This window comes from Phocoena sinus, chromosome 10, assembly GCF_008692025.1.
Source record: "Phocoena sinus isolate mPhoSin1 chromosome 10, mPhoSin1.pri, whole genome shotgun sequence".
NCBI classification, from domain to species: domain Eukaryota; kingdom Metazoa; phylum Chordata; class Mammalia; order Artiodactyla; family Phocoenidae; genus Phocoena; species Phocoena sinus.
This window is the reverse complement of record NC_045772.1, coordinates 34,078,489-34,104,617: the sequence shown is the minus strand read 5'-3', so window position 1 is coordinate 34,104,617 and position 26,129 is coordinate 34,078,489. Positions and strand designations below refer to the sequence as shown.

The 26,129-nt window shown below is 35.3% G+C and overlaps 1 protein-coding gene across 2 annotated transcripts in view; it reads right to left on the bottom strand.

Moving 5' to 3' along the window:
• Positions 1-475: 475 nt before the first annotated feature.
• Positions 476-26,129, bottom strand: part of RASSF9 (Ras association domain family member 9) — a 30,989-nt gene continuing 5,335 nt past the window's right edge. The window contains exons 2-3 of one of the 2 annotated variants that reach the window (XM_032647277.1): positions 15,720-15,792; positions 476-5,243 (exon numbers count right to left, since the gene is read on the bottom strand). In XM_032647277.1, coding sequence (XP_032503168.1) covers positions 3,983-5,227 — 1,245 coding nt within the window. In that variant the 5' untranslated portion in view covers positions 5,228-5,243; positions 15,720-15,792 and the 3' untranslated portion in view covers positions 476-3,982. The remainder of the gene's footprint in view (positions 5,244-15,719; positions 15,793-26,129) is intronic. The other variant, XM_032647276.1, reaches the window with a different exon arrangement.

Here is a 26,129-nt window from a genome sequence, read left to right as displayed (position 1 = left end):
ATTATATACAGTCTTTAATAGAGTAATTTCATGGTCATTTATAGAAGGAGCAAATGAGTTTTCCTTAATTTTCAAATGATTTAGTTATCAAAGACAGTCAAAATTAAAGGCCTATTTTGAGAAATAAGGGTAGTGACAAACTGAATAATAGCAAGTAAGATTTACACTTGAGTATTTTTACATTAAAATGGATTTCATTCTAGAAAGCAACATACCAGGCCATAAAACCAGCTATCCAATGTCAAAGTGAGGACACACTTTCATGACAAATTGAAACAAATATGTATGAAACCTAACAAAAAGTTTTGTTAAAAAAAAAAAAAGTTTTGTTAGATCTTTTTTGCTATATATATTGTCATGAAACAATATCTGATCTTAACTTGTGTGAGTTAGCTCAGCAATTATATAATTTCAACTGATACAAAATTTATTTTTAATATAGCCAAGTAACACACCCAGAAAAACAAACAATATCTCATGAAAGAATACAACCATTCCTTTTATTATTCTGAATCAGTTACACTTGAAGAAATTATTTGTACTTTATATTTGTCATATCAGGTTATTAAACCAATCAGGTAGTATGAAATGAAATAGCCTAATATTTAAAAGAAATCTATGTTAAAAGGTTTTCCTTTGTCACTAGAAAAATATTTTAAATCAAACAATAATCCTACTTAGAAAAATTATGAAATGCAGCCACAGAAATATATTTTGTCATGTACAATAGATGTTTAAATAAATATAAAAATAAAATTTCAATGGATTAGAATAGCTTCTGCACGCTGAGAGGGCCATTTATGTTTTTAATTAAAAAAGAAAATAAAATAGATATTTTTAAAAGAGACTTTGAGTTATTTTGTGTGTCTACCACTTAAAATCTAGTTCTATAAAATATAATTTTTCTTATATGCAAGGGATGCAGAGGAAAATACCATAATTTAACCATTGAGGGGGCTTTAAAAAAAGACTATTTCCATTGTTTTAAATCAGTACTCTGTGATTAAAAGTAAATAGAAAAATTGACACTACTTTAAAATTTTTTTCATAATAACCCTAAGATTTAGTGCTTTCCCCAAAGAATATATAAGTAGAATTACTGTTAATATTTTGTCTTCTAAAATGCATATTTCTGTATAAAATGCACAAGATCATTTACCATGTATGGAAATAACTTTTTTAACAGGTTACAATCTTCTAAAATTTAGCAATTCAATTCCAAAACTGAGTAGGGGCAAAGAGGTTGTTGTAGGGAATAAGGTCAACAAGATAGAAGACAAAGTAATACAATCAAAAATACATTGGGGGAGGGAAGTTAGATAAGTACATAAATAAACATAAGCTAAGCTAGAATATAAATGTTCCTCTATGAAAAATACACTAAAATATTTGTGGGTTCAGAGATTTACAACAGGTTGAATGGAACAATATATGCTTTATAGAAGAGATAACATGTTAAAAACCTGAAATGGGTGGGATTTCAGTGTATAGCAGATGGAGGAAAAAGACATTGCAAGTGGGAGGATGAACAAGGCACAGTCAATGAAAATCTGTCTTGTTATAGGAAAGATTAGTCAGCTTTGGTTTGCTACTTCTAGCTGCATATAGCAATTTCATAGTTAACCTGTCAGGTTACTCAAGAATTTATAAACATTTTATTTTAAAGCCTCTATAAATAATTAAAACATTAAGGTTTCTATCAAGTTATAAATTCATAATATAAAGTCTCACTTAATTTGATAAAGAATAGCTCAGTATCCAGAGATGAGTGCATCGTATTTTAGTATTTTTATTTGTATTATTACTCTAAATTAGAGATTCACCATGGTAACTGATGATTTAATATTGTAATGAATCAAAAGCACAAAAACATTTGTATATAACTAAAGAACAAATAGAAATTCTAATGTGAATTTAAAACTTGATGGTCTTGCTTCCTGACAAGAGTTTTTAACATTATCTACTCTAAAAATATAGAATTGGCCCCTAGAATGCATCACTGTGCTTAACTGTATAAAGGCAGACATTAATGCAGTTTCTAAAATGAAATTATCTGTCTAGCCCTGTTTCTTATCAGAACCTCTTTTGAATTCAGATAATTAATCAAATTATATAGCAGATAACAATGTTCTTTTCATTATTTTCTCACTAAAGAGTAATACAAAGAGATTACATTCACTTTAGAAAAACATTACGATTGGTTTATCTTTGATGATGATCTTCTGAGTTTAATCCCCAGTAGTGAACAATAAATATCTCAATAGCTTACCATAGTGCTGAATGATTTAATGGGATATTAGGCAAATAAACTTCCCTTTCTCAGATGACTATTCAATTCCCTTCTTATTTCTTTTAAATTAAACCCATGTTAGTGTTATTACTTACTGTTTATCACCTTAGTTTCCCTAGAATGGAAATTCCTACTTTTCTTACCATCCAACTTCAAATGAGGCCTTCAGCAATATCTTGGCATGAAAAATAATAACATTAGATGTTCTCCAAAAGTGAAATATTAAGAAAGTTCTAAATATCTTCCCAAAGATAGGTGAAATCTGGGGGATGGAGAAATTTTAAAATAGATTAGGAAACTGAGTTAAAACATACACTACAGTAAACATAAGGATAAAAGGGAAGAAATGAGAAATACTGGGAATCTTAACCAATATCCACATATTAAAACTAAGTAAAATAATATTTCTACTTACATGTGCACTGACATATGGGAAAGGTGTTAGCTAAAGAAAAAATAAACTGCAGCTGTATTCATTGAACAGCACAATAAAACAAACTGTTTTCAATATGATATACGTTCAATAGCAAGAAATAAAGAAGGGAAAGAAGCAGGAGAGAAGAGAGAGAAAGAGAAAGGAACTTCCTAACTAAAAATGGAGCAAAACCAAGCCTCTTCTGGCACGGTAATGACTGTCAGTCAAGATAGGATCTAAATAATCTATTCAATTTGTTGAATATTTACTATCATGCTTGAGGGTGGGGTAGAGTAGAGCTAGCACTGTTTTTTTTTCAGTTTGCACCTTAGATGAAGTACTACAAAGATAATCTGAATTACAGTGTAGCAGAATAAAAGATTTTTGTCCATATTAGGTCCTATCTATATGTTCAGAGACAAAATGCTAATATTAATACTTATGGCACATAGAACTCTATTTTACCCACACGAAGGACCCCAAGTTGCATCCCTTCAACCTTTGTAGATAAGGTATAATCTAACAGGACTAGGACCCTGTGATTTTCTCTGTAACCCACGCCATATCTCATTCAAGGAATGAAACTGCACAGACCATTGGTCTGACCAAAGTTTTGCATATCAGAGAGAGAAAGCACATACATATCCCTTAATAATTTTAGGCTTCTGTACTCCTCTCTGATCCACTGCTGGTATTTGTACATGTCCCAATAGCAACCCTTCCCACTTCCTGTCATCTAGGCCTAACAGGTAGAGGGGTTCAGGAAGTAACAGAGATGATACACATTCTAAATATCAATGAAAAGAATCAGAATTTGAATTAATACAGTTACAATATAGTAGCTGTCATGTACTTTACAGATTATAAAATTCCAATGATACATTGTTGAAAAATATATAACAGTACATTTTAATTTTACTTGTTCATGTGTATAGTTTCAATATATTGACTAATATCAAGAATTAGTTTGCAGTTTTGAATAAATCATTTCTCACAGAAGCTATGAGATGATAATTCCCATCAAATTATTTCTCTGTTATATACCTGCAAGCTATTTGTGCTGCATTCTTAATAAAGAGTTCATTGTTTGAACTTGCAATAATTAGGTCACACTGGAACTCTTAAATCAAAAACAAACTTACAAAATTCTCTAGTTTTTATTAACTACCGAACACTTTAACATGATTTACATTTTTTTGCAGAATGGAATATTTAACGTTTCCTACTAAATTAAACAAACGCGAACATTAAAGTAGGTCAGAAAGAAGCCATTCAAATTATGTTGACAACAGCACCATATCTCCTACAGTTGTTTCTGAGTCCTGACTGTGGTTAGAGCTGATACCAGTGTCCGAGTCTGTGTCATTTGAATACATGTTAAATACTCTTTGAGTAAAAGGAGGAACCTCCCCACTGCTGGTAGGGACCTCAGATTCCTTTCCTCTGTTTTCCTTTAGCTGGCATTCATCTTTGTTGCTAATATGAAGGGAATTGAACTTCTTAGCCAGGAGCTCATATTCTTTAGCTTTCATCTGAAGCAATGAGTCACTGTATTTAATCTCTTTCTGGATGCCACTCAAGTAAGAGTGGATTTTCAAACCAGCTTTCATGCTTTTCTCCAAATCACACTTAACACTTTCTAAATTAGAGCCTTCAAGTTCACTTGCAGCTGCCCCTTCCACATCTTCATTTATCTCTGTGCAAATACTTTTTACCTCTTGTTCTATTTCGGCAGAGAGCTTATCAATGAGCTTTCTATAATATGTTAGTCGTTCCTCCAGCTGTACAATTCCATCACTTTCTCTCAGGTCCTCCAGAATCTGGTTTTCATCATACTCCAAGCCTAGTTTTTGCTCAACTTCACAGAAACTGGGCATCAAATATGCATCCTGGACATAATTTTCTCCATCATTTTCTACCCGGTTGAGGTGGAATTTAGCTTCACACTTTTCAATTTCCAGATCCAGCTCTTTCATTCTCTTGACTTGTTGATGAATAGTATGATCCTGGGAAATAATCAGATGAACTAATGTCTCCATACTATCTCGCTCTTGGGAAACTGTGTCCTGCTTAATTTTAGCCAGTTTCCGGAAAGTTTTTCTGACTATTCTCTTTTGCTTATCTGGTGGTAACGTCTTCATGTAATTTGCTGGGCTGAGCTCCCACAGTTTTTGTGTGTTTTGCATTAATTTGGCTTCAGCTGTCCGCCACAAGGGAACTGGAAGAAAAGCATCTGCTTTAACCAAAACAAACTGCATATTAGGCTGCTCATCTCCCCATGCTTTCCAAAGCTTCAGGATTCTTGTTAGTGGGGGAAGAACCCGTTCAGAGCCTCTCCACTTTTCTATGATGCAGTAATCACTGGGCTTCCCCAGAAGAAATCGTTTCTCTCCAAACGTAGTCTCGTGTTCCTCAAGCAAAGCCTGGATGATGTCAGCAGAGGTGGTGCGTTTGGTTAGCCCACAGACAATCTTCTCTTCTTGGCAAACCCAAACCACAATTTCTTTCTCTTCTGAATCCATGTCTTTAGTTGGAGATCTGAAAGAAAAACAAAGTACATTATATTACTGTCATCACCTGTGTAAACTCAGAAAGATGATTTAACTTTAATACCCTTTCTAGATTTTACCATTAATGAGAGATGCATTTTGAGGTTGAGACTACATAAGAATCAGAAGTTTTATGGCAAGAAAAAAAAAGTTAAGACCATGAAAGATATCTTAATTTCCTTTTTAATTCCTAGTGGGCTCTGGAAAGAGCAAATTGTCATCAAAGACAGCGGAGGCTATTTTATCTTTAGAAGTCAGCCACAATATAACTACAGTTAGAACTGGCAGAGTTAAGACAAGAATCAAAGTGGAGATTAATGAGAAGTAGAATAAGACTGTTTTGCTGGAGCCTTAGGACTGGGGAATAACCATGGAAGCATAAGTAGGATGTTATTAAAGTCATAGAGCTGAAAATAGTCCATTACTGAAATTAGTGATTATTTAATTCTACGAGTATTTATTGTATGCCAACCATGTGCCAGACATATCAGAAGATGCTAAACATACAGCAATAAGCAAGGGAGACAAGGACACAGACATAAATGTGTAATTAATATAATATCAGATAGTGGCAAATGCTAGGAAGAAAGTTAAACTGAATGAAGGGATAGAGAATTACTTAAGGAGAGGTCTAGTTTATTTAAAGAGCTTAGGAGAGACTTCTCTAAGAAGGTGACGTTTGAATAGGAACATAAATTCACACAGTTAGCAGTGACGCAAGTGAAGATTCAACCCAAGGAAGAAAGCTGGCTCCAGAGTATACTTCTAACAGATACACTATAAAAACAAGCTTACAAGTTTGATGGTTTAGACGTGTGGATTAAATTGGAAAAACGTCATTAACTACTTCTAAAAGAGGAACTTCATAATATAAATTCGCTTTTGATAGCAATGGAACCATAGCACCTCTTTAGAGCACCTAACTGGTCAAGGAAGGACTTTTCCCAATGGTCGGCCATGGAGAAAAGTATGTGGAATGTGTTACCTTCTGTGCCTTTTTCTTATTAATCTTGTTCCTGCTTCGATGCAGTAATAAAGGATTTTGACTGGCCTGGATGCCTCCCTTAGCTGACAAAACTCTCATGTATATAAAAGCCCTACTGCTATCTCCTTAGAGTAATTCCTACGTCCTGTTCCATTTTCTGGCTCAGGAAACATCAGTTCTGGGTCTGTAGCTAAGGATGACACATGAGTTATAAAGGCTTCAGCTCTACACTGCAGCTGTGAAGACTGGGAAGCAGGGATCAGGGAGTCCTTATGTATACTAGAATAATAATAAGGACATACATGACAATTCCCCAATACTTCCAGGATCCCCGCTCTAATTGGGATTCTCTTGTTTTGGAAGGAGCAAGTTCTTATATATTACAGCTTCCACTAGAGATCTGCTAGTTTTCAGCTCATGTGGATTATGTAACACTGACAGTCATTATGCACAATCAAGAAAGATATTATTATTTCCATATGACATATGAGAAAATTAGTGCCTTTATTGATAGCCTCACAGTCCAACTGGTTCCAAACCCCTTTTTTAAAAAAGTCTACTCTAAACGTCCTTGTATTTTCTTGAGTCAGTTATTTTCTAAATATTTTGAGGAATTTTTACAACCATCATTCAAACCAGATAATTTTCAAAAACTTCTGCCACTTGACTGAGCATGTTTAAAAGTAATGACCATCCTTTCTTGAATGTAGGCAATAAATCTTCCATACCTAGTGTAAACTTCATCATGTTTAATTCTACTTTGTAGCAGGCTTAGGATTTTGAAAACTGTGTTTATTTTATAGTATGGCTCCAATTGAGTTTCTATTCATTCATTCATTTGACAAATATTTGCCGAGCACCTCCTCTGTGTTTGACACTGTCATGGAAATGTGGATCATAGAAAGACTTGTATGATTTATTAGACAGTATCCCTGGCTAATTGTGGGAAACACTGCTTGGGTTGGGAAGGAAACACTTACGTGTCAGTTCTAGTGCTAAGTTTCTTATTACATCAACAGTTCCCAAATGTTAGACTGATGACCCCCGGTATTATTTCATTAAAAAAATTAGAAATATATAAAAGATGTAAAATAAATATTAAAAATAAACCAATTTAGGAATCTTATAGAATCACTACTTTTTCAAAGTAATTGTTTTCATTTGGTCCCAGATCCATGTAAACCTAGTCATCTGATATAAGTAAGGAATTTAATTCTAGAGCTGGGACTAAATAAAATGCTCCCTTCCCAACCTTTGAAAATTTACTATCTAGTATAAGTAATGACATCCCCAAACACATATATAACAAAGGTTAAAAATACAAACTTACACTAGATAATTTGGTTTGTTATGTAATATAATGTAACAAACTTCTTACCTAATGATTCAAATTTAGCAGTTGAGACATATAACCTCCAATTCTAATGCAACAAAATAAAAATAAACACATCCATTGCATGACTTAGTGTTTGTTTTGTTTTGCTCTGCTTTGCTTCTGTGTATGTTTATTGGAAGGAAGGGATAAAGATTTTTACTGGATCTTAAACTTCCCAGAGAACATACTATAACCACATAAAGACTGAAAAATCATAAAGCTTTAATTCATATAATCGTATATTCCAATAATTTACTTCTAGTTTCTATTTTTATCCGTGTTTTAGTTCCATTTATAAATAACTTCATTGTTGATCTGATTAATTTTTTTTTTCTTTTCATATTTTAGCTTTGCTCACTCAATGTTACTTAATGGTGCAAATTAAATTTTTTTTCTGTATGTTGGAATATGTTTGTTGATAATTACTATTTCCAATCCAACAAAGTTACTTTTATTTTAGAAATTTCTTGGCTTGCAGCATTCTTGATTTTACTTATGTACATGGTAGTTACTAATATCATCCCCATTTTACAGATAAGGCAACTGAGATAAAGACAGGGTAAGTAACTTGCCTAAAGTCACAAAGCTAGAAAGTAGAAATGTTCCTTCCAACTCTGGCTTTAGATGTTAACCTACAACTAATCCCTGAAAATAAATTACAATAGCCATTATGACTACCCACTCACAAATATTTCCCAATTTGTGAACTGATTACATTTCAAACGTGATTTTTTTTAATTACTTGAAACTCAGTGCATTTTTCCTGTAAAATTAAAATTCCACCTTATATAATCAATGAAATCCCCATTTTGAATGCTTTTAGGTAAAGTATAAATTTGGTTCCTTCAACTCTATCATTCTTTTCTTTTTGAACACCCAGTATAAAGGCAAGTATTGAGAGAGTCCCATGTATCTGATTCTGTAATATTAAAGGAGTAGAGACAAAGAGATTCTCAGCAGATGTAAGGTTAACATGGATGGAGGTTGCAGGAGTGGTTCTCTCTAGATACTATTGGAGAAAGTAACAGCAGGTGGACATTGAGATAGGAGGCTATATAGGAATATGATAGCTGTTCACAAGTATAGGTTATTTACAGTGCAGCTGGCTACAAATTGGGAACTGCTTGGATTAGAGGATTCAAAATTTATAACTTTGGGCTTCCCTGGTGGCGCAGTGGTTGAGAGTCTGCCTGCCGATGCAGGGGACGCGGGTTCGTGCCCCAGATCGGGAGGATCCCACATGCCGCGGAACGGCTGGGCCCGTGAGCCATGGCTGCTGGGCCTGCGCGTCCGGAGCCTGTGCTCCGCAACGGGAGAGGCCACAACAGTGAGAGGCCCACATACCGCAAAAAAAAAAAAAAAAAATTTATAACTTCTATGTTACATTATAAGGTAAAAGCATTTACCTAAAAATACTACGTTAATCAAAATAAAGTAACTACCACACTGACATTTAATTCACACCAGTTTAAATTTTTAGGTTAATTTGCTAAATGTTCATGTATACAATTCGAAAGTAGATATGAAAGTTGATAAGCCAGAATTTAATCAGGTCATGGTTTCATATAGCAAGGATATTTTCTTTAACATCCACTTCAGGGAGGCAGAAACAAAGGAGACATAAAGTGTTTTAAAATGCCTTGCATAATGTTATGTAGGGTACCTCAAATTTTGCTCATGATCAAAACACACAAAAACCAATAAAGCTTAAGAAATTTTACCATGAAATAGTATTAACAATTGAATAAGATTATGGCTGTGTTTTGTCTTGATTTGAACTAGTTTGTTTATTTCAGGAATGGTTCATAAGAAAAGAGAAAATGCTCTTGATATCTAAACTGTGACTCCCACCAACACATAACTGTTGTACCCAATCATCTTTAACTACGCTTTAGTCATTGGAAACTGAATTAAAAGTAATTTGAAACACTGTTCAACAGGTTTTACTACACATTCTAAATATATATTATACTACATCTATGATTATGTAGTATATATTATGACATTTCTCATGCACATACTTTTAAAAATTGTGTATGTATTTAAACACTTCATTAAATTTGATAATATTAATATATCCTAAGATTCTCATGGAAGAATTGTCTTGTGGCTTAGCATGCTCTGTTTAATTTATTTTAAAATAGTTTATAATCACAAAATATGTTTGAAAATTATTTACATATACAGAAGAAAATAAAAAACATTCATAATGCTACAGTATCCATTTTTATCTAATGCTTTAAATTCTTTTTTTTTCCCTCTGAAACATTAACAAGATTTATTTGTGAAGATTTGCAAAATAGATATGGTGGGAACAATCCTTGATATTTTAAAATATATTTCATCTTAACTATCACTAATTCATTTTGAATTCTGATAAATCATTTTTTTCTACTCCCCTGTACCCTTCACTGTAATACTGCAGTATATATATATCTGACTCACATTTCTCACAAGAGTGCTTCAAATATCAGATAAGTGAAAGGAAAAGAGTGCTTTAAAAATTGTGAAAAATGTACTGGCTAAATATAGGTTATTAACTCTAATGGTAAAATTACTGTTATTATTACTTAATGCAGAGAAGAGTATAGTGTTTTTAGTATTGTTATTCAGTAACTTTACTGAGCTTGCCACAGTAGTTAACAATATTATTTTATAAATATTTTCCAACCTATCCCACAATATTTGTTCACCTGCTTTGACTAGTCAATATTTTTGCATGTACACTTCCAATATAACACAACTGTTTAGCTAATAAGAGATGTTTAAAAAGATCATTAATATAATCTTTGGATCACAGATGAGATGAGAATGCTTTTAATCTTTCTCTGATTTATAGCTCTCTGATTTTGACTGAGTGTGTTAATGAAGCATATTACACTGAAAATAAATATATACATACATTTATATATTTATCTGATTATTCTTCTATGACTATTTCATTATTCAGTTTTTGCCTTTTTAGAGTATCTTCATCAGACAATTAAGAAAATTTATATGCCAAATGAAGCTCTTCAACAATGTGTCAGCCTCACTTACAGGCACTTTTCCATATTTATTCTGAAACAGAGTGAAATATATGAGAATTTTTGTGAGAATTTTTGCATTTACTCTATTATCAATCAGGAACTTAAAAATATTTCTCCAGTGATAATTAGTTTTAGTACCACAAAAACACACAGAATTAAGATGAGTTGGCTAGGAATTACAAATGCAACATTCATACAATTAAATATTTCTTCAACAAACTTTCACTGAGTATGGTACACAAAGCACTAGGGAATAAATCAACTATTTAAATCTGGCAGTGTTAAGATAAAGTATTAAGGAGGATATTTTGATATCAAATTGAAGATCCCACAAAATAAGTATTTACAGAAAAAAGATTGTGTGAAGGCAGAGAAAAATAAAAATGGATAATATTTGGTTATCTTTATTCAGTTGTCCAGAAAGAATAAAAGGCATTGAAGTTGGGGCCCAGGAGAATAACTCAAAGAACATTTCTTCCTAGTATCACAGACATTAAGGTTTAATTGAAATTTGATGTATAAAACTTATCAGGACAAATATTTCATATTGACCCCTACTTTCAAAAAAATAAGAATCATCAAAATAATAAATTATTAATTAAGAATAATTACATTATGATATGCTTCTAAAACACAGTATATGAAAACTAGCAATCTATAGGTAGTTATAGAAAATATTTGGATTTCTGAGTGCATCTTTCCATAGAACCTATGTTATAATTCTTTGTTTCCTAAGCCAGCCTGGAAAGTATGATACTAACACAATCCAGCTGCCGTATATAGGAGTGATTCTGAAATGCTCTTATTGCTTGGCTCTCTGCAGAATCATATTCCATGCTTGGAAATCAAGAGTTACAACTTTTTCAGTTCCAAGCTATTGGTGGCACCTGTGTCTGCAAAGAGTGATGCACAAGTCTCCAACAGATTAAAGGATAAAGACCTGTGAAGCTTTGGGGGCATATTGGGGGCATATCTGAATGTTGGCCCAATGCCCGAAGACAGTTCTCTGTTTCCTTTTTATTACCATTACTTATTATTTAAACTGAATACTCTCCTTATAAACCAGTTGTTCTCTACTAGGGGTGATTTTGCCCCCCAAGAGACATTTGGCAATGTGTGGGGACATTTTTTTTCACACTAGGGTCTGGGGGTGCCACTAGCATGGGCAGAGCAAAGAATGATCTAGACAAAATGTCAACAGTTGTGCTGTTGAGGAATCCTGATCCGTATTTACAACAAAATATACTTTCATCACAGCTTTATCTATAGCCTTTTCTTCTTACATCTTCTGGAGAATCTATGAGTAAAATACATGAAAATAAAAATAACAAATAAGGGAGACATTTCCAATCTCAAGTAGACTAAAACAAACAATACAAGTTGGTATTCTACTTAATGGAATGCAAATGGAACTTTTTCTCCTTTCACTCCATAGCCAATCTTTATGCTTATTATTATTAATCTGCCTAACTGGACTTCCCTCTGTTAATCCCAGAGCTGGTCCTACGAATACTAATATTTGCATTAAGATGCTATAGAAACACAAATATTCAAAATAGGGTTAATTTTAGTTCAGGAAAAAACTTGCATTCACAGACTTCATTAAGAAATAGTAAATCTTCCTTCTTCATTAAGAATAGTATTTGAGGGCTTCCCTGCTGGCGCAGTGGTTGAGAGTCCACCTGCCGATGCAGGGGACACATGTTCATGCCCCGGTCCGGGAAGATCCCACATGCCGTGGAGCGGCTGGGCCTGTGAGCCATGCCAGCTGAGCCTGCGCGTCCGGAGCCTGTGCTCCGCAACGGGAGAGGCCACAACAGTGAGAGGCCCGCGTACCGCAAAAAAAAAAAAAAAAAAAAAGTCAGTAAATAACACTTGGAATAGACTAACTCAACAATGCAAGGTTCAGAAATGATGATTAGGAATGGGAGCAATAAAACAGCAATAAAAGAAATTTGATTTCAGTATATTTATTGCAGGCTCAAATCTAACAATACCTTGTAGAAAGTCACATTGCTTTGAATAAAAGCATATAATTAATTAAAGAATAAAGATGGGTGATGATGAAGAGCAAGTTTACTGAATCATGTTCCATACCAAATGTTATAAACTGGTATTTGAATTTACAAACCCAGCTCTATACCAATTATGAAGTTTAAAATCCTGAGGATGCCACAAATAGTGTGGATGGTGAAGGTTTAAATTACATGTCACAGCTATTTTCGAACTAAAAGATCAAACTTCCAAATTTAATAGCATCTCTTCCCAATAGTCAAAATTATCACAGTACAACTACAGTGAGTTTAGGTAATAAATTACTTAGCTTCACTGTGATTATGTAAGAGAAAAATTTATATTTTGTGTACTATAATTGGCTTTTATTAAGAGAAAAGTAATGACCCAAACATGGAAATTTCAAGACAGAATTTGGTAAAGATAAAAGTTTAAATAAACGATTGACAAAAAAGTTCTACGTAAATCAACTGAATCCATTCTAAGTTAGTTATCCTCCAAATAAATTGTCCTTTTGAATTATGGTACAACTTTTTTTTTTTTTTAATATTTTTCTTATTTTTTTTTTAATTTTATTTATTTATTTATCTGTTTGTGCCGGGTCTTAGTTGCGGAATGCATGTGGGATCTAGTTCCCTGACCAGGGATCGAACCCAGGCCCCCTGCATTGGGAACGCGTAGCCTTATCCACTGCACCACCAGGGAAGTCCCTGGTACAACTTTTTATAACTGGATTCAACATTCATTTCTTAACAGAACTGTAGTTTTAGTAAATGTAAACAAATGCTGAGGGTAAAATGCTACAGAAAATAAGATGATCTCATGGGGGGAAAGTGGCGTGTGTGTGTGATGAATTGGGAGATTGGGATTGACACCTATACACTAATATGTATAAAATGGATAACTAATAAGAAAAAAAAAAAGTGCATCAAAATTTACTTATAAAACTGTTCATCCAGCATTGTTTATTAACAATCCAACAAGATCTACATTCATACACTGTAAAACTATTCATTTTGAAAAATTAAGAAGTATGTAAAAATTATATCATTTCTGTGTAAAAACGCTTGTATACACATCACACATTACACATAAAATGTATTAAAAAAGAAAGAATAAATACTAAGGGAGTAAATTTAAAAACAAAAAAGAAGATGATCTTTACGTTCAGAAATGTGTCATACATAGGAAGGAGAAAAGATATGTTTAGAGAGAAAGAGATTTTAAAAGTTCAAGACCGTCTTAAACATTATTGGAAATCATGAGATACATTCTGTATAAATATGCTACAAAATTTAAATAAAAACAACAATTATCAAAGTTGAGTAATATTTAATAAACAATAATAAGATGCAGAAGTTGACCTCAGTGTCTTCAGTTCATTCTCAATTCCCATAACCCTTTGAAGAAAGTCAGATTAGGTAAAAGAGCCTCACGAGATTTCATTTGGGACAGGATGCTGATTTGGAGCTTGTCTGTAAGGAAGACCCTTTAAGATTTTTACTTAACATGATTATGTCTGGGCCTGGTAGTTGAGGAAAAGCTACTTCGAAAAAAATAGTAAGGCGACTAGGGAGAAGAACAATGGGATGTGTATAAAAGGAGACATTAGATAATAATAGCTCACATTTATTGAATGTTTAATATGTGCCAGACATTGTTCTAAGTGCTTTATACATACTAACTCATATAATTTTTGTCACCTATCAGATAGGTCCTATAGTAAAATCCATTTCACAGATTAAAAAGCTGAGTCACAAGAGATTAAGGACTTGTTCAATACCACCCTCAGCTAATATGTGGGGGAAAATAAGGATAATGTGGAACTAAGGAAAATAAGAATAATTCGGGTAAATGAGTTAGAATTGAATCCACACTGAGGAACTCCCTATTGCCTAATACAATAATCAACATGTTTCATTAAGTTTTATCTCTGAAAACAAGATACCAAATCTGATTCAGATGTAGTAATTGGGCTTCCCTGCTGGCGCAGTGGTTGAGAGTCTGCCTGCCGATGCAGGGGACACAGGTTCATGTCCCGGTCCAGGAAGATCCCACATTCCGCGGAGCAGCTAGGCCCGTGAGCCATGGCCACTGAGCCTGCGCGTCCGGAGCCTGTGCTCCGCAACGAGAGGCCACAACAGTGAGAGGCCCGCGTACCGCAAAACAAAAAAACCTATTTTAAGTTGTTTTGGCTATTTTATTTATTTATTTTAATTTTTAAAAAATTTATTTTATTTATTTATTTTTGGCTGCGTTGGGTCTTCATTGCTGCGCACGTGCTTTTCTCTGGTTGTGGCGAGTGTGGGCTACTCTTGGTTGTGGTGCGTGGGCTTCTCATTGCGGTGGCTTCTCTTGTTGCGGAGCACGGGCTCTAGGCGCGCAGGCTTCAGTAGTTGTGGCACATGGGCTCAGTAGTTGTGGCTTGCGGGCTCTAGAGAGTAGGCTCAGTAGTTGTGGTGCACGGGCTTAGTTGCTCCGTGGCATGTGGGATCATCCCGGACCAGGGCTTGAACCCATGTTCCCTGCACTGGCAGGTGGATTCTTAACCACTGCGCCACCAGGGAAATCCCCTGTTTTGGCTATTTTCTGTACTTAAAAATTGATCACCTTAGGCACCCTGAAGGCATTTAATGTAAACCAAATATACTATTGACGGGATTCAAGACATGATACCCCAAAATATGGCACCTTGGTATACTGAATATGGTAAGCTGAAGGTGTTTTAGAAAATGGGAGAAACAGGGAGTTCACTTGGACTTTCCACCCAAGCCTCTCCCCTGAAACAGGTCCTAACACCCTCACTTGAGAGATACCCTTCCTATACCTGAAGGAAAGGAGTGTCCTTATCTCTGAAGACAAAGGGATGAGAAGAATCCAACCAAACAGGCCCTGCTAAATGTCTCCCAGTTTACTACGCTTACTTCATATCCTTTGGCCTACCTACCACACTTCTCCATGAATGTCCACTCTTCACTAAACCTAGCATAAAACAACACAGGTTTAACCATTTTTTTAGGTCTTCATTTCCTTAGGAAGGCTCCTGTGTCATGTGAAACTTACGTTAAGTCAACTTGAATTCTTTTCTCCTGTTAGTCTGTTTTGGTCGGTTTAATTTTCAGAGCCAGTCAGGGACCTTAAGAGCATCAAGGAAAACTTGTTATTCCTCTACACTGTGCATAAAATTAAAAAAAAACAAACGATATTAAGTGACAATTTTGATTCCTTCTGTAAAGTACACACGCACAGACACACACAACATAAAGTTTAAGCAAAATTAAAATTAATGAAGCAGGCAAATGGTGAGGAAACTCTCTGGCCCACAAGCTAACTCAGCTCTGGTTATTTTACACAGAGTATGGCACATGCCCTCTGAAGTAACATTTTTTTGAGATCACAGTACTGCAGTCTCAGGAAGATAATCACAGGGCGTGTCAGCCACAAATAATACAAGTCTTTCCTTAGGTCTCTATGAAAATCTGGATCACTCTTTTAATAGATGAAGCATGAAAATAATGCTATCAAATAATTTTCACGAAACAGAGACTATTAACATTTTATTAAAACAGTTTTAAAATTGGAGTCCTTCAGAAAATTAATCACTCTATGAAAAATTGGGGCAGTCAAAAATTAAAACTACCTTGAAAATTAAAATTTTATACATATATACGCATAGAAAAAAAATCACTAGTTTTATGCTCTACTAACACCAGTTTAATTTTCTAGGGAGTAATAATATATATAAGTCAGTCACGTAGGACAAGAAAAACCCTAGACATTCCATACCTGCAGGGTAGCTATAATACTGTACATAATCCCCATAAACAGAGAAAAGGGAAGGGAATATGTAAAGAATGTGTATTGGGGACTACTGGGGGGGGGGTTAAGTAAACTAAGCCCATAGTTCAGATTCCAGAAATTGATTATACTCAAAATGTAAATATTTAACATGTAGTATTTACTAGATGAAATGCTGAGAAAATATCTACTCTCATTGGAAATTCTAGGGCTAACTTCCAAGTGTTACCTGTGCCTGGCAAATACCTAAAGTTTCCTTATTGATTTATACTTTGTAAAGAAATATTTCATAATAACAAAGCGTATTTATTAAAGGAAAGTTACCTAGCCTGAATATTTAGTTTAACGATAGCTGTAGTTATGTCAGCTACTAACAGTTTTTCTTTTGGCAGCTAAGCTCGTAATTGGTTTTGCCTTCTTAGTGGAAGCTATTTCCTAATGATGGTGACTTTCAGCTTGTATCCGCCTGCAGCCATCTACTCTTCCCTCTCTAAATGTATTCTGAAATATGTTGGCAGATTTGAATGGCACTAGAAACATGTAAGAATTTGAACTATCCAGTAGGATAGCTGAAAATACAAGATGACCTCCTTTATCCCTGATTTCCATGTTCTGAACATACTCTATAATAAACAGTAATAAACTGTGACTTCCAATTGGAAGCTTCATCGAAAATAATCAGCTCTTCACATTAGTCACAAATCAATTACCTAAAGAGCAACAAAAAATTAATAACTTTTAGAAACAAGAACATACCAGGGCCTATCATGCCATTTTGTTAAGGAAAAGGAGCTACTTGAAAACATCACTGATAAGAGAAAAATACTGGTCATCTACATCAAAAGTATCTTACATCCATTTACTTTCCCAAAGTTTTTAACTCTTTAATATGCTCTGAATTTCACTGCTTTCACCTCCTCTAGGACTTTGCTCCATAATTTATCCCTTCTTAAACTCATTTTATCTTCTAACTTTACTTCTGGGCCTTCCTACTACCAGGTCACATTATAACAACCATCATTTGACCACATACACACCTCAACTATCTTCCCTTCACAGACTCAAATAATAACCCACACACTAGTTTCTCTAGTTTACCTCTTTCCAGGAACAACCACCATAAAGTGACTTCCACCCCCCCCACACACACCCACAACAGAAATATTTCTTCCTAGGTTTATCAGAGATCTAACCTCCAAACCCAAGTGCCATTTTTGGAACTGATCTGCCTCGACATCTTTGTAATATTATGCATTGTGACCTTTTCCTCCCATTCTTGCAGCAGTCCATTCCTTGATTTCACTCTCCACGGCTCTTCCTCTCCCTTTCTAGCTTCTTCTCAGTTCTGACATGGGCCTTGCTTCCTCTGCATATTCAGTAAATGTAGGTGTCATGCAGGGGTGGCCACAAATTCTTTGTAGCTCCTTCCATTGAGAGATGGAGTCTATTTCTTTTTGCTCGACTAGACCTTGGGACTAAGTATGGCCAATAGAATATGGTAAAAACCATGTGTGCAAGTTCTAGAGTCCAGGCTTCAAGAAACCTTGCAGCTTCTGCCTTCTTCTTCCTGTAATACTGTCCTGAGACTGCTGTTTGATGAAAAAGCTTGAGATGAAAGACCACATCGAGAGAGAGAGAGACCCAGCCATCTCAGTTGTCCCATCGGAACCTAAGCCTTGACTAACCCACTGCTCGTGAGATAGCCAAAGTAAAACTCAGAAGAACCACCCCAGTTTACTCAGAAAATCATAGCAAATAATACATTGTTGTTTTCAGCCACTAATTTTTATGATGTCTTATTGCCAGTAAGTGATAACTGATACAATAGGCATCCCTCAGGTTTCTATGACTCATTTCTTGTCTCATTATATACACCTTATGGGTGACTGTAATCACCCACAACTTTATTGACCAACTGAATGATGATAGTTCCCAAATTTACTTATTTTTTCCCTTGAGCTCCAGACCAATATTCCAAACTTTGTTTTGACATGTTTATTTGATCATTATGTTACTCACAGCCACCTCAAATTTGGCCCATCAAAACTAATTCACCATCCTCTCCTCTCATATCTCAAACTATTCCACCTCTTGATTTCCCATCTTACTAAATGTAATCACTATCTCCCCACCCTTTCTCTCAAGTTTGAAAACTGGGAGTCTTCCGAGATTCCTTTGTCTATCTCATTCCCCTTTAACAACCAGTCCCCATGTCTGTTTTACTCTTTCTCCCAAATGTCTCAAATATACGCCCTCCTATCTATCACCACTACTACGATTCGGACAACTTCCAGTTTTACAATGTTACTGTAGTAAGTTAGGACATATTATATTATGATAAACTCCTGCCCACTTCACATTTGTGCTCCATAATACTGTCAGGCTTCCCTTTTTAAACTGCAAACCTAGCTGTGTACCTTCCTTGTTTAAAATCCTTAAATGGTTTCCAAGTCCTGCATTTTCAATTTGTTTACCTTTCTTCCTCTCCCTCATCACCCCTCCCCTCTCTGTCTCTATCTCTCTCTTACTCTCTCTTCTGTTCTCTGTTTCTCTCCTGCCTGTTCCTAGAATTCCTTCCATGATCTGATTCCTCCAACTGATAGCCAAGCACTCTGTAATAGACACCTTGAGCTAGCTATTCCTAACATCTTGCTGATCTCTGACAGATCTAATGTGAGGGTAACTGGCTGTCACTGTAACATCTATCACCCTATGAATTGCTAGACTGGATTGCACTGTATCTGCCATGCTTTTATTTTTCACTCTGGGCTTTTCCATAACCTATTTCCTTGGCTTGAAACACCTTTTTTCCCCTTTCTTCATCTAACTCTTACTCTGTTTCAAATGTTGCTTCCTCTAGGAAAATTCCCTTATCATCTCTGAATAACCTCATTCCCACCACTCCAGATGGAAATGGATGCCCATTCTTGACGCTTCTACAGAACCCATTGTACAATGAGTGGTAGCATTTTCTACCTTCGTTTTTTGCTAGTTTGCCAGTCAGGTCCTGGACTGACTCTTTCATCTTTGAAGCCTAAGAGCCTAAGACAATAAATGTTAAATGTTCTTTTATTTTTTGGAGCATGAGAGGAGGAAGGGGGTTGGGGGGGAGGTATATAAAGGGAATTTTTCAGTCAACTAGGGCCTGGCGGTTACAACTATCCCACCATATATTTTTGTAAATAAAATTTTGTTTAAGTACAGTCATGCTCATTTAATTGTGTACTGCCTGTGTCTGTTTTCACACCACATTGATAGAGTTGAGTGGTTGAGACTGTGACATTATGGCTGGAATAACCTAAATAGTTATTATGAGGCCTTTTACACAAAATGTTTGCCAACTCCTGACCTAGATGATTTACCTGCACCAAAAATCTAGATTTTGTTTATTTAAATACTAAAATGTTATTGAACTCCAATATCTATATAATAGTTCTGTGTATTATTCTCTAGGGGACAAGAAAGTAAAAATAATGTGGTCTTTAAACAGAAGAATGTATGATCTCATGGAAGTCACGGCCTTGTTTGGAAGTAATTTCAACCAAAGGCAATGACTGAAGGCTCACTAAGAGGATGGCTGTGAAATGCTTCATGGAGAATGAGTGGGTTTAACATAGGATTAGTCAGCGTGAAGGCCTTGGCTGGGAAACCAGTGTGTTTTGCCTTTAAAGTCCCATTCCAGGTGCAGTGTGTTCCATATTAATCAGTCCCATATGGATGTCAGGAGGGCTGGCAGTAGGTTGGATGAAAGGCTGCTTTTCACAGCGCAGTGTGTCCAAACACCAGGTGTTTGGAGGTGGAATATTTGGAAACATTCAAGTGACACCTTGAATTTTTCTACTCTGAACCCTGATGTTCTTCCTTCCCCCGAGTTACCCTTGCCATTTTTTCTGTTCTCTATGATAATGCAACTATATTCCTATTTACTCAGACCCCAAATTGTAGTTATCACTGAATCTTTTTTTCCATCCTGATACTTTCTATTGTCCCCATACACTCAGTTTTGAATTCCTATAAATTCCGCCTCTATAGTGACTCTTATAACTGTAATCTCTATCTGAAGTTTCTTGTTCATTTATTGTTTCCTTACTGTCTGCCCGTCCACCACTGTACCGTAAGCTCAATGAGAATAGAGACCTTGACTGCCTTTCTCATTGCTGTATCCCCAGCACCTAGAATAACATGTAGCACACATTATAAGGTAAATAAATATTTTTTGTTGAACACATGGACTTTATTATGATACTTTAAAATGCCTGCCTTGTATTTTAATTATTTATATATGTCTGTGTGTCTACTAATCAACAAGTTCCTTAAAGTATGGTCCATATCTGATTCACATTTAATCTTAATAATGTCCTCAAAGTATGAGGTTCATTTGATATTTCTGAATTTTTAAAAATCATCACATAACCATTATCTTGAGTCCCCAAAAGGGAAATATATACAAGTAGATGCCCAACCTGATACGGTGGGATAGTTTTGTTTTAAGATGCTAAGGTAGATAAGAAAGCAATACTGTAGTATGCTCAGACTGTGTAAAGCACTATATAGCACAAGCTGCCAGCTTACTTAATTCTCTAAACTGTGACTACAGCAAGGTCTCCTAACTAAAAGTAGAACCACTAAAAACGATCATTTAAAAACAAATAACTTAGTCTAAGTTTCATGCCGATTATTAATAATTCTAGGAAAATGTTCTTTGACTTTCACTACTAGAGTAAAAGAACAAGAAGTCAAGAAATTAAAGCTAATACTTTGTGGTCCACTGCTGTAAAGTGCCTAACTTCCTGTGCTCTGAAAAAATATGAAATCTCAAAGGTCCAGTATAGCTTCATAAGTGCTTTCTCTAATGGCGCACAACTCTTTTCTTCATATGAGACTGTAGTTATTGTATGTCTACTCCATGAAGACATCCATGGTTTTTCAGTAGCACTTCTCATAGGTTCCACGCAAATGTAATTTTATGCAGAGCTAAAAATAGGTATCTTCAGTTTCTACTATTGAGGACTGTGGTCTCCCCCAAACTGATGTGTTGCTGCTAGATCTTAAAGTACTCTCAGTTAACCATAACTGCAGGGAATTCCAGAAGGATTGACAAATGTCAGAGTAAATGAGGGGTGAATGAGTAACCAAAGGTATTGGAGATGGCTGTAAAATGTCTTAGTCATTGGTTGAGAACAGCAAGCATACACTCTGCAGTACATCAGTAAACCCCAGAAACAAAATTCCTACCGATTATATACCATCATTAGTAAGAATAAAAATTTGTTGAAATTGGACCACTATCTGCATTAGTGGAATTACCATTTAAAAGATCCACAAAATAGTAGAATAACTTAACTCTATAAGCTGATACACTGACTAGTTTAATAGGATTATTAGAACAAATAGCAGTCAAATACAGTTGACTGTAAGTCTATTACTGTTATATAAACACATCCTTAACATTTTTTCAATTGTAAAATACTGTTTTCACCAACCAAGCAAGATTCTGGATTCTCACCAAACTGACCATATTACTGCCTGCTTCCTGAATTCTTTTCTTTTGATTATCCTGAGTCATTCCTAGCTTTGTGTGCTTCAGCCCCTCCTACATCTTTCTGTGCACCTTGTTGTGTTCCCTTCTCTTGTCCAAGCCTGTCCCCTAACTGTGGAAGTTTCATAAACACTATCTAATGTGATGATGCTCCATTTATTTTTCTTTATCTCCATTCACTTATCTCTTATATACTTCTACTTAGAGTCAATCAAAAACATTTAGTGACACCTACTCTATAGAGGAACAGCCTTCCTAAGACATTACACTTTCATTTTATAAATTGTATTATAAATATAACTTTATTTACCCTGTCAACGGTAGTTCCCCATGGAAGAGTGTTTTTTTAAAAAGTTCAGGCATGAGATACTAAACTATAGTGCTCTTTTCTCAATTAGGAGTTTAAGAGTGAGGTGAATGAGGTGGTGTCTTTGCATGTTTAAGAGGTGCAAGGTGCATGTTTGGTATAATACAAAACACAGAGTTTACCAGTCCTAAAGAAATAAAATAAAAAGATAGCTACTCCTAACATTCTTATATTTGTATTACTAAACTTAAAATTGTGCTTAGCAAACACTCAATAATTCTTAGATATTATAATTTATAAACTAATCGTATGTCTTTATAATTGGAAATAAACACATTTGACTTTTACCGTAATGGTACCTTTCCTGGTGGAGGTTATGTGGCAATGCATCATGTTTAGGTAAAATAAAATTACCAAAAAAATCCTTCTTTCAATTCTATTTTTTAAAGTTTTCTTGAAAAAGAGCAGGACAAGAGAATTAAATTCTACTCTGCAGAGGAAATTTTAAAACCACAGAAGCTTAGAGACGAAAGGGACCTTAAGTATCCAATTCAATCTCTCATATTTTTAGACAAAGATAACACTAAAATATTCAAATTATGTATCCTTTGTTCTCATCAAAAGTCCACAAAGACACATAAGGAACTGTCTCTTAAACTATGCTATGCATTGCAAAATCATTAATAGTCTCATAATTTTGCTCAGATGCGGTGTGAGGATTAAACATAAAAGCTGTCAGAATTGAAATATTTCATCAAGATCCAAGGATAGTATTGCACAACATTTATAGACTCATTTCTCTTTATATTCAGTAATTTATAATGTATCTCTTTGTATCTAGGGAGGAAAAGAGATCAGTGATGATCAGGAAAAGAGAACAGAAGTTCTAGTGAGTCAAGGTTGAGATTTTGAAGCCACAAATATCATGTTTAGGTGTTAAAAACTTAGATATACTTCATAACATATTTAATCCAAGAGGCCTGAACAAGGAGTGAATATTTACTGAGCTTTTATTATGTCCTAGCACCGTGCTAAATTTTTATATATAATCAGATTTAATCCAAATTCTTGATGGTTTAGGATTAACTCTATTATAGAGATGAGAAAACTAAATACTAAATAGGCCATACAGAGTAAGGGTTAAGAGCATGGATTCGAATTCTGTCTCTGCCACTTACTAACTGTTGCACTGCTCTGGGTCTTAATGGGCTTACATGTGAAATAGGAGAAATAGTAGTAACTTCTTCACAGAGTAATTTTTTTTTTTTTTTTTTAAAGAAGATGTTGGGGGTAGGAGTTCATTAATTTATTCATTTATTTTTTTTTGGCTGTGTTGGGTCTTCGTTTCTGTGCGAGGGCTTTCTCTAGTTGTGGCAACCGGGGGCCACTCTTCATCGCGGTGCGCGGGCCTCTCACTATGGCGGCCTCTCTTGTTGCTGAGCACAGGCTCCAGACGCGCAGGCTCAGTAGTTGTGGCTCACGGGCCCAGTTGCTCCGCGGCATGTGGGATCCTCCCAGACCAGGGCTTGAACCCGTGTCCCCTGCATTACCAGGCAGATTCTCAACCACTGCGCCACCAGGGAAACCCCACAGTGTAATTTTAAGTGTTATGTAAATTACTTAGACCCGTGCACATAGTAAGTGTTATAAGAAGTATTAGCAGAGGTGGATTTACCCTGAAGCTAACGAAGTTTAAGCATAAGGGCTTCCTCATTTGCACAGGCACATTCCGAGGCCCCATAACGACCTTAGTGATATTATGAATCAGAACTTTAAAGAGCAACTTATTTAATACCCATTAAATATGTCAGCATATTTAATACCTATTGCTCATTTTAAAGAGCAACCCCTTCAATTGTCAAACTTAAATTTGCCTTTGCTTGTTGTTATTATTGCTATCTTCGTATTAGAAAGATGAAATATTTGCCCCAGTGCATACAACTAGTAATGGCAAATCTGAGATATGACCGAAAGTCTAGGTGACGAAAGAGCTGGAGTTCTTAACTAAGATTATTTTCTGCCTGTTTCTAGCATTTTCCCTTTGTCTTATAACTGTAATTATCTTATAGAAAGAGCATAAATCCTCCTTTCATGTGAGAAAATAAGTATTTCCCCAACTGTATTTCCCTCTTACCTCCAAAGAAGGAGGAAATGTTCCACATTCAACAGTGAGTGGGGTCTATAGTAGCCAACTACCATCATCCACCAAACCTCACTCACATACATACATGGTTGCATTCAAGGAGCATGAAAGGAAGTGAGAGCATCCCTAGAGAAGAATGAGTTATTCTCCCTAGAGAAGAATAACCCTGCACCTTGGTTTGTTCTCTACCAGAAGTCCAGTAAAGTCTCTTACAGCATCTATTTGTCAAATGTGACCCTTAACCATTTGAAAGCAAGGAGTTAAGCCTAGAAGCAGGGATGATGAGAGATCAACCTTGAATTTATGGATTCATTCTTTAACTTACCCATGAATCCATTCACCACAAATATACTGATTTACTACTCTGACACAAGTGCTTTATGGGGACCAGCTGTATTTGGAAAGTATATGTTGAATTCATTTGTTCAATCAACAAATATTTATTGAGCATCTACTCACTGTTTATCTAGAAAGAAACAAGATAGATGAGGTCCCTGATCTCACTGAGTGTATACTCAATTTTTTTAATAGCTATCTTAAGTCACTTTACTTATAAAAACAGAGGGCATTCTAGCCTGCAGATATAAACCTTTGAGAATAATTTGCCTTTTTTGTCAGCATATTTAATACCCATTGCTCATTTTTATTCTTGAAATATTTTTCTTATCACTGCCAATGCTAAAATGTCTCCCCAAGGCTCTATTCCATTCATATAAGTAATGGTCACGTTGGGTGACCATTCACATTACTAATCGCTTTAAATTACTATCAACAGATATGCAAACTTTCTCTAGAAGGTGTAGCCTTACAACAGGCTCCACAATAATTGAATCACAATCTATTTTGAAAAAGCAATTAATTGACTCTTAAGAAATCAGTGTTGTATGTGTTATGTGTGTTTTGCCAAAGGGATGTCTTTTAAAACTCCTAAGCAAGTATACATGAAAGAACATTAGCACACAGAAGTATGCTGAAGTTTTTCCTTTCACATGTACTTGGTGCAGATGGCATGTTGCCTTATTTTAGAAAGCCAATATGCTAGGGACAAAGAGATCTCTTGTCAAGGACTGGAATACACATTCACCTGGAAGAGGTAAACTCATACTCCTACTTCAACTTTCTTTCATTTTTAGAACTAAAATCAAAAGAAGAGAGCCATACTTTTGTGAATTACCTAGAGCCATTATCAGATCTCCCAAACGACATACCAATCAAATAACATCAAAACTTTCTAAGTTATACAGTCCAGCTAATAAAGAGGCTATGTAAATAAAATTGTTAACCAGCTACAAACTTTTAAAAACTTTTTAAAAATCCTTAAGATTTTCACCTTGACATTCTTCATGAATTGATACGGTACATAATAAAACATCTTATGTAGTGGATATTAAGTTGGGTTATAGTTTTTTTGAGTGACAATTCAAGATCTAACCTAGAGCTCAATTTCACCGCTGCCACTGCTCTCAGGATATTTTTGCCAGGGATAGAGCATTCCAATCATTGTTCCTAATGCGCTGTCTCTGTCAAGTAATAACTACTTAAGTTACCAGGTATTATCAGGGGAAATCTCTTTCAGGAACACCTGGGAACTAAAAAGATGTATGGGGCTTCCCTGGTGGCGCAGTGGTTGAGAGTCCGCCTGCCGATGCAGGGGACACTGGTTCGTGTCCCGGTCCGGGAAGATCC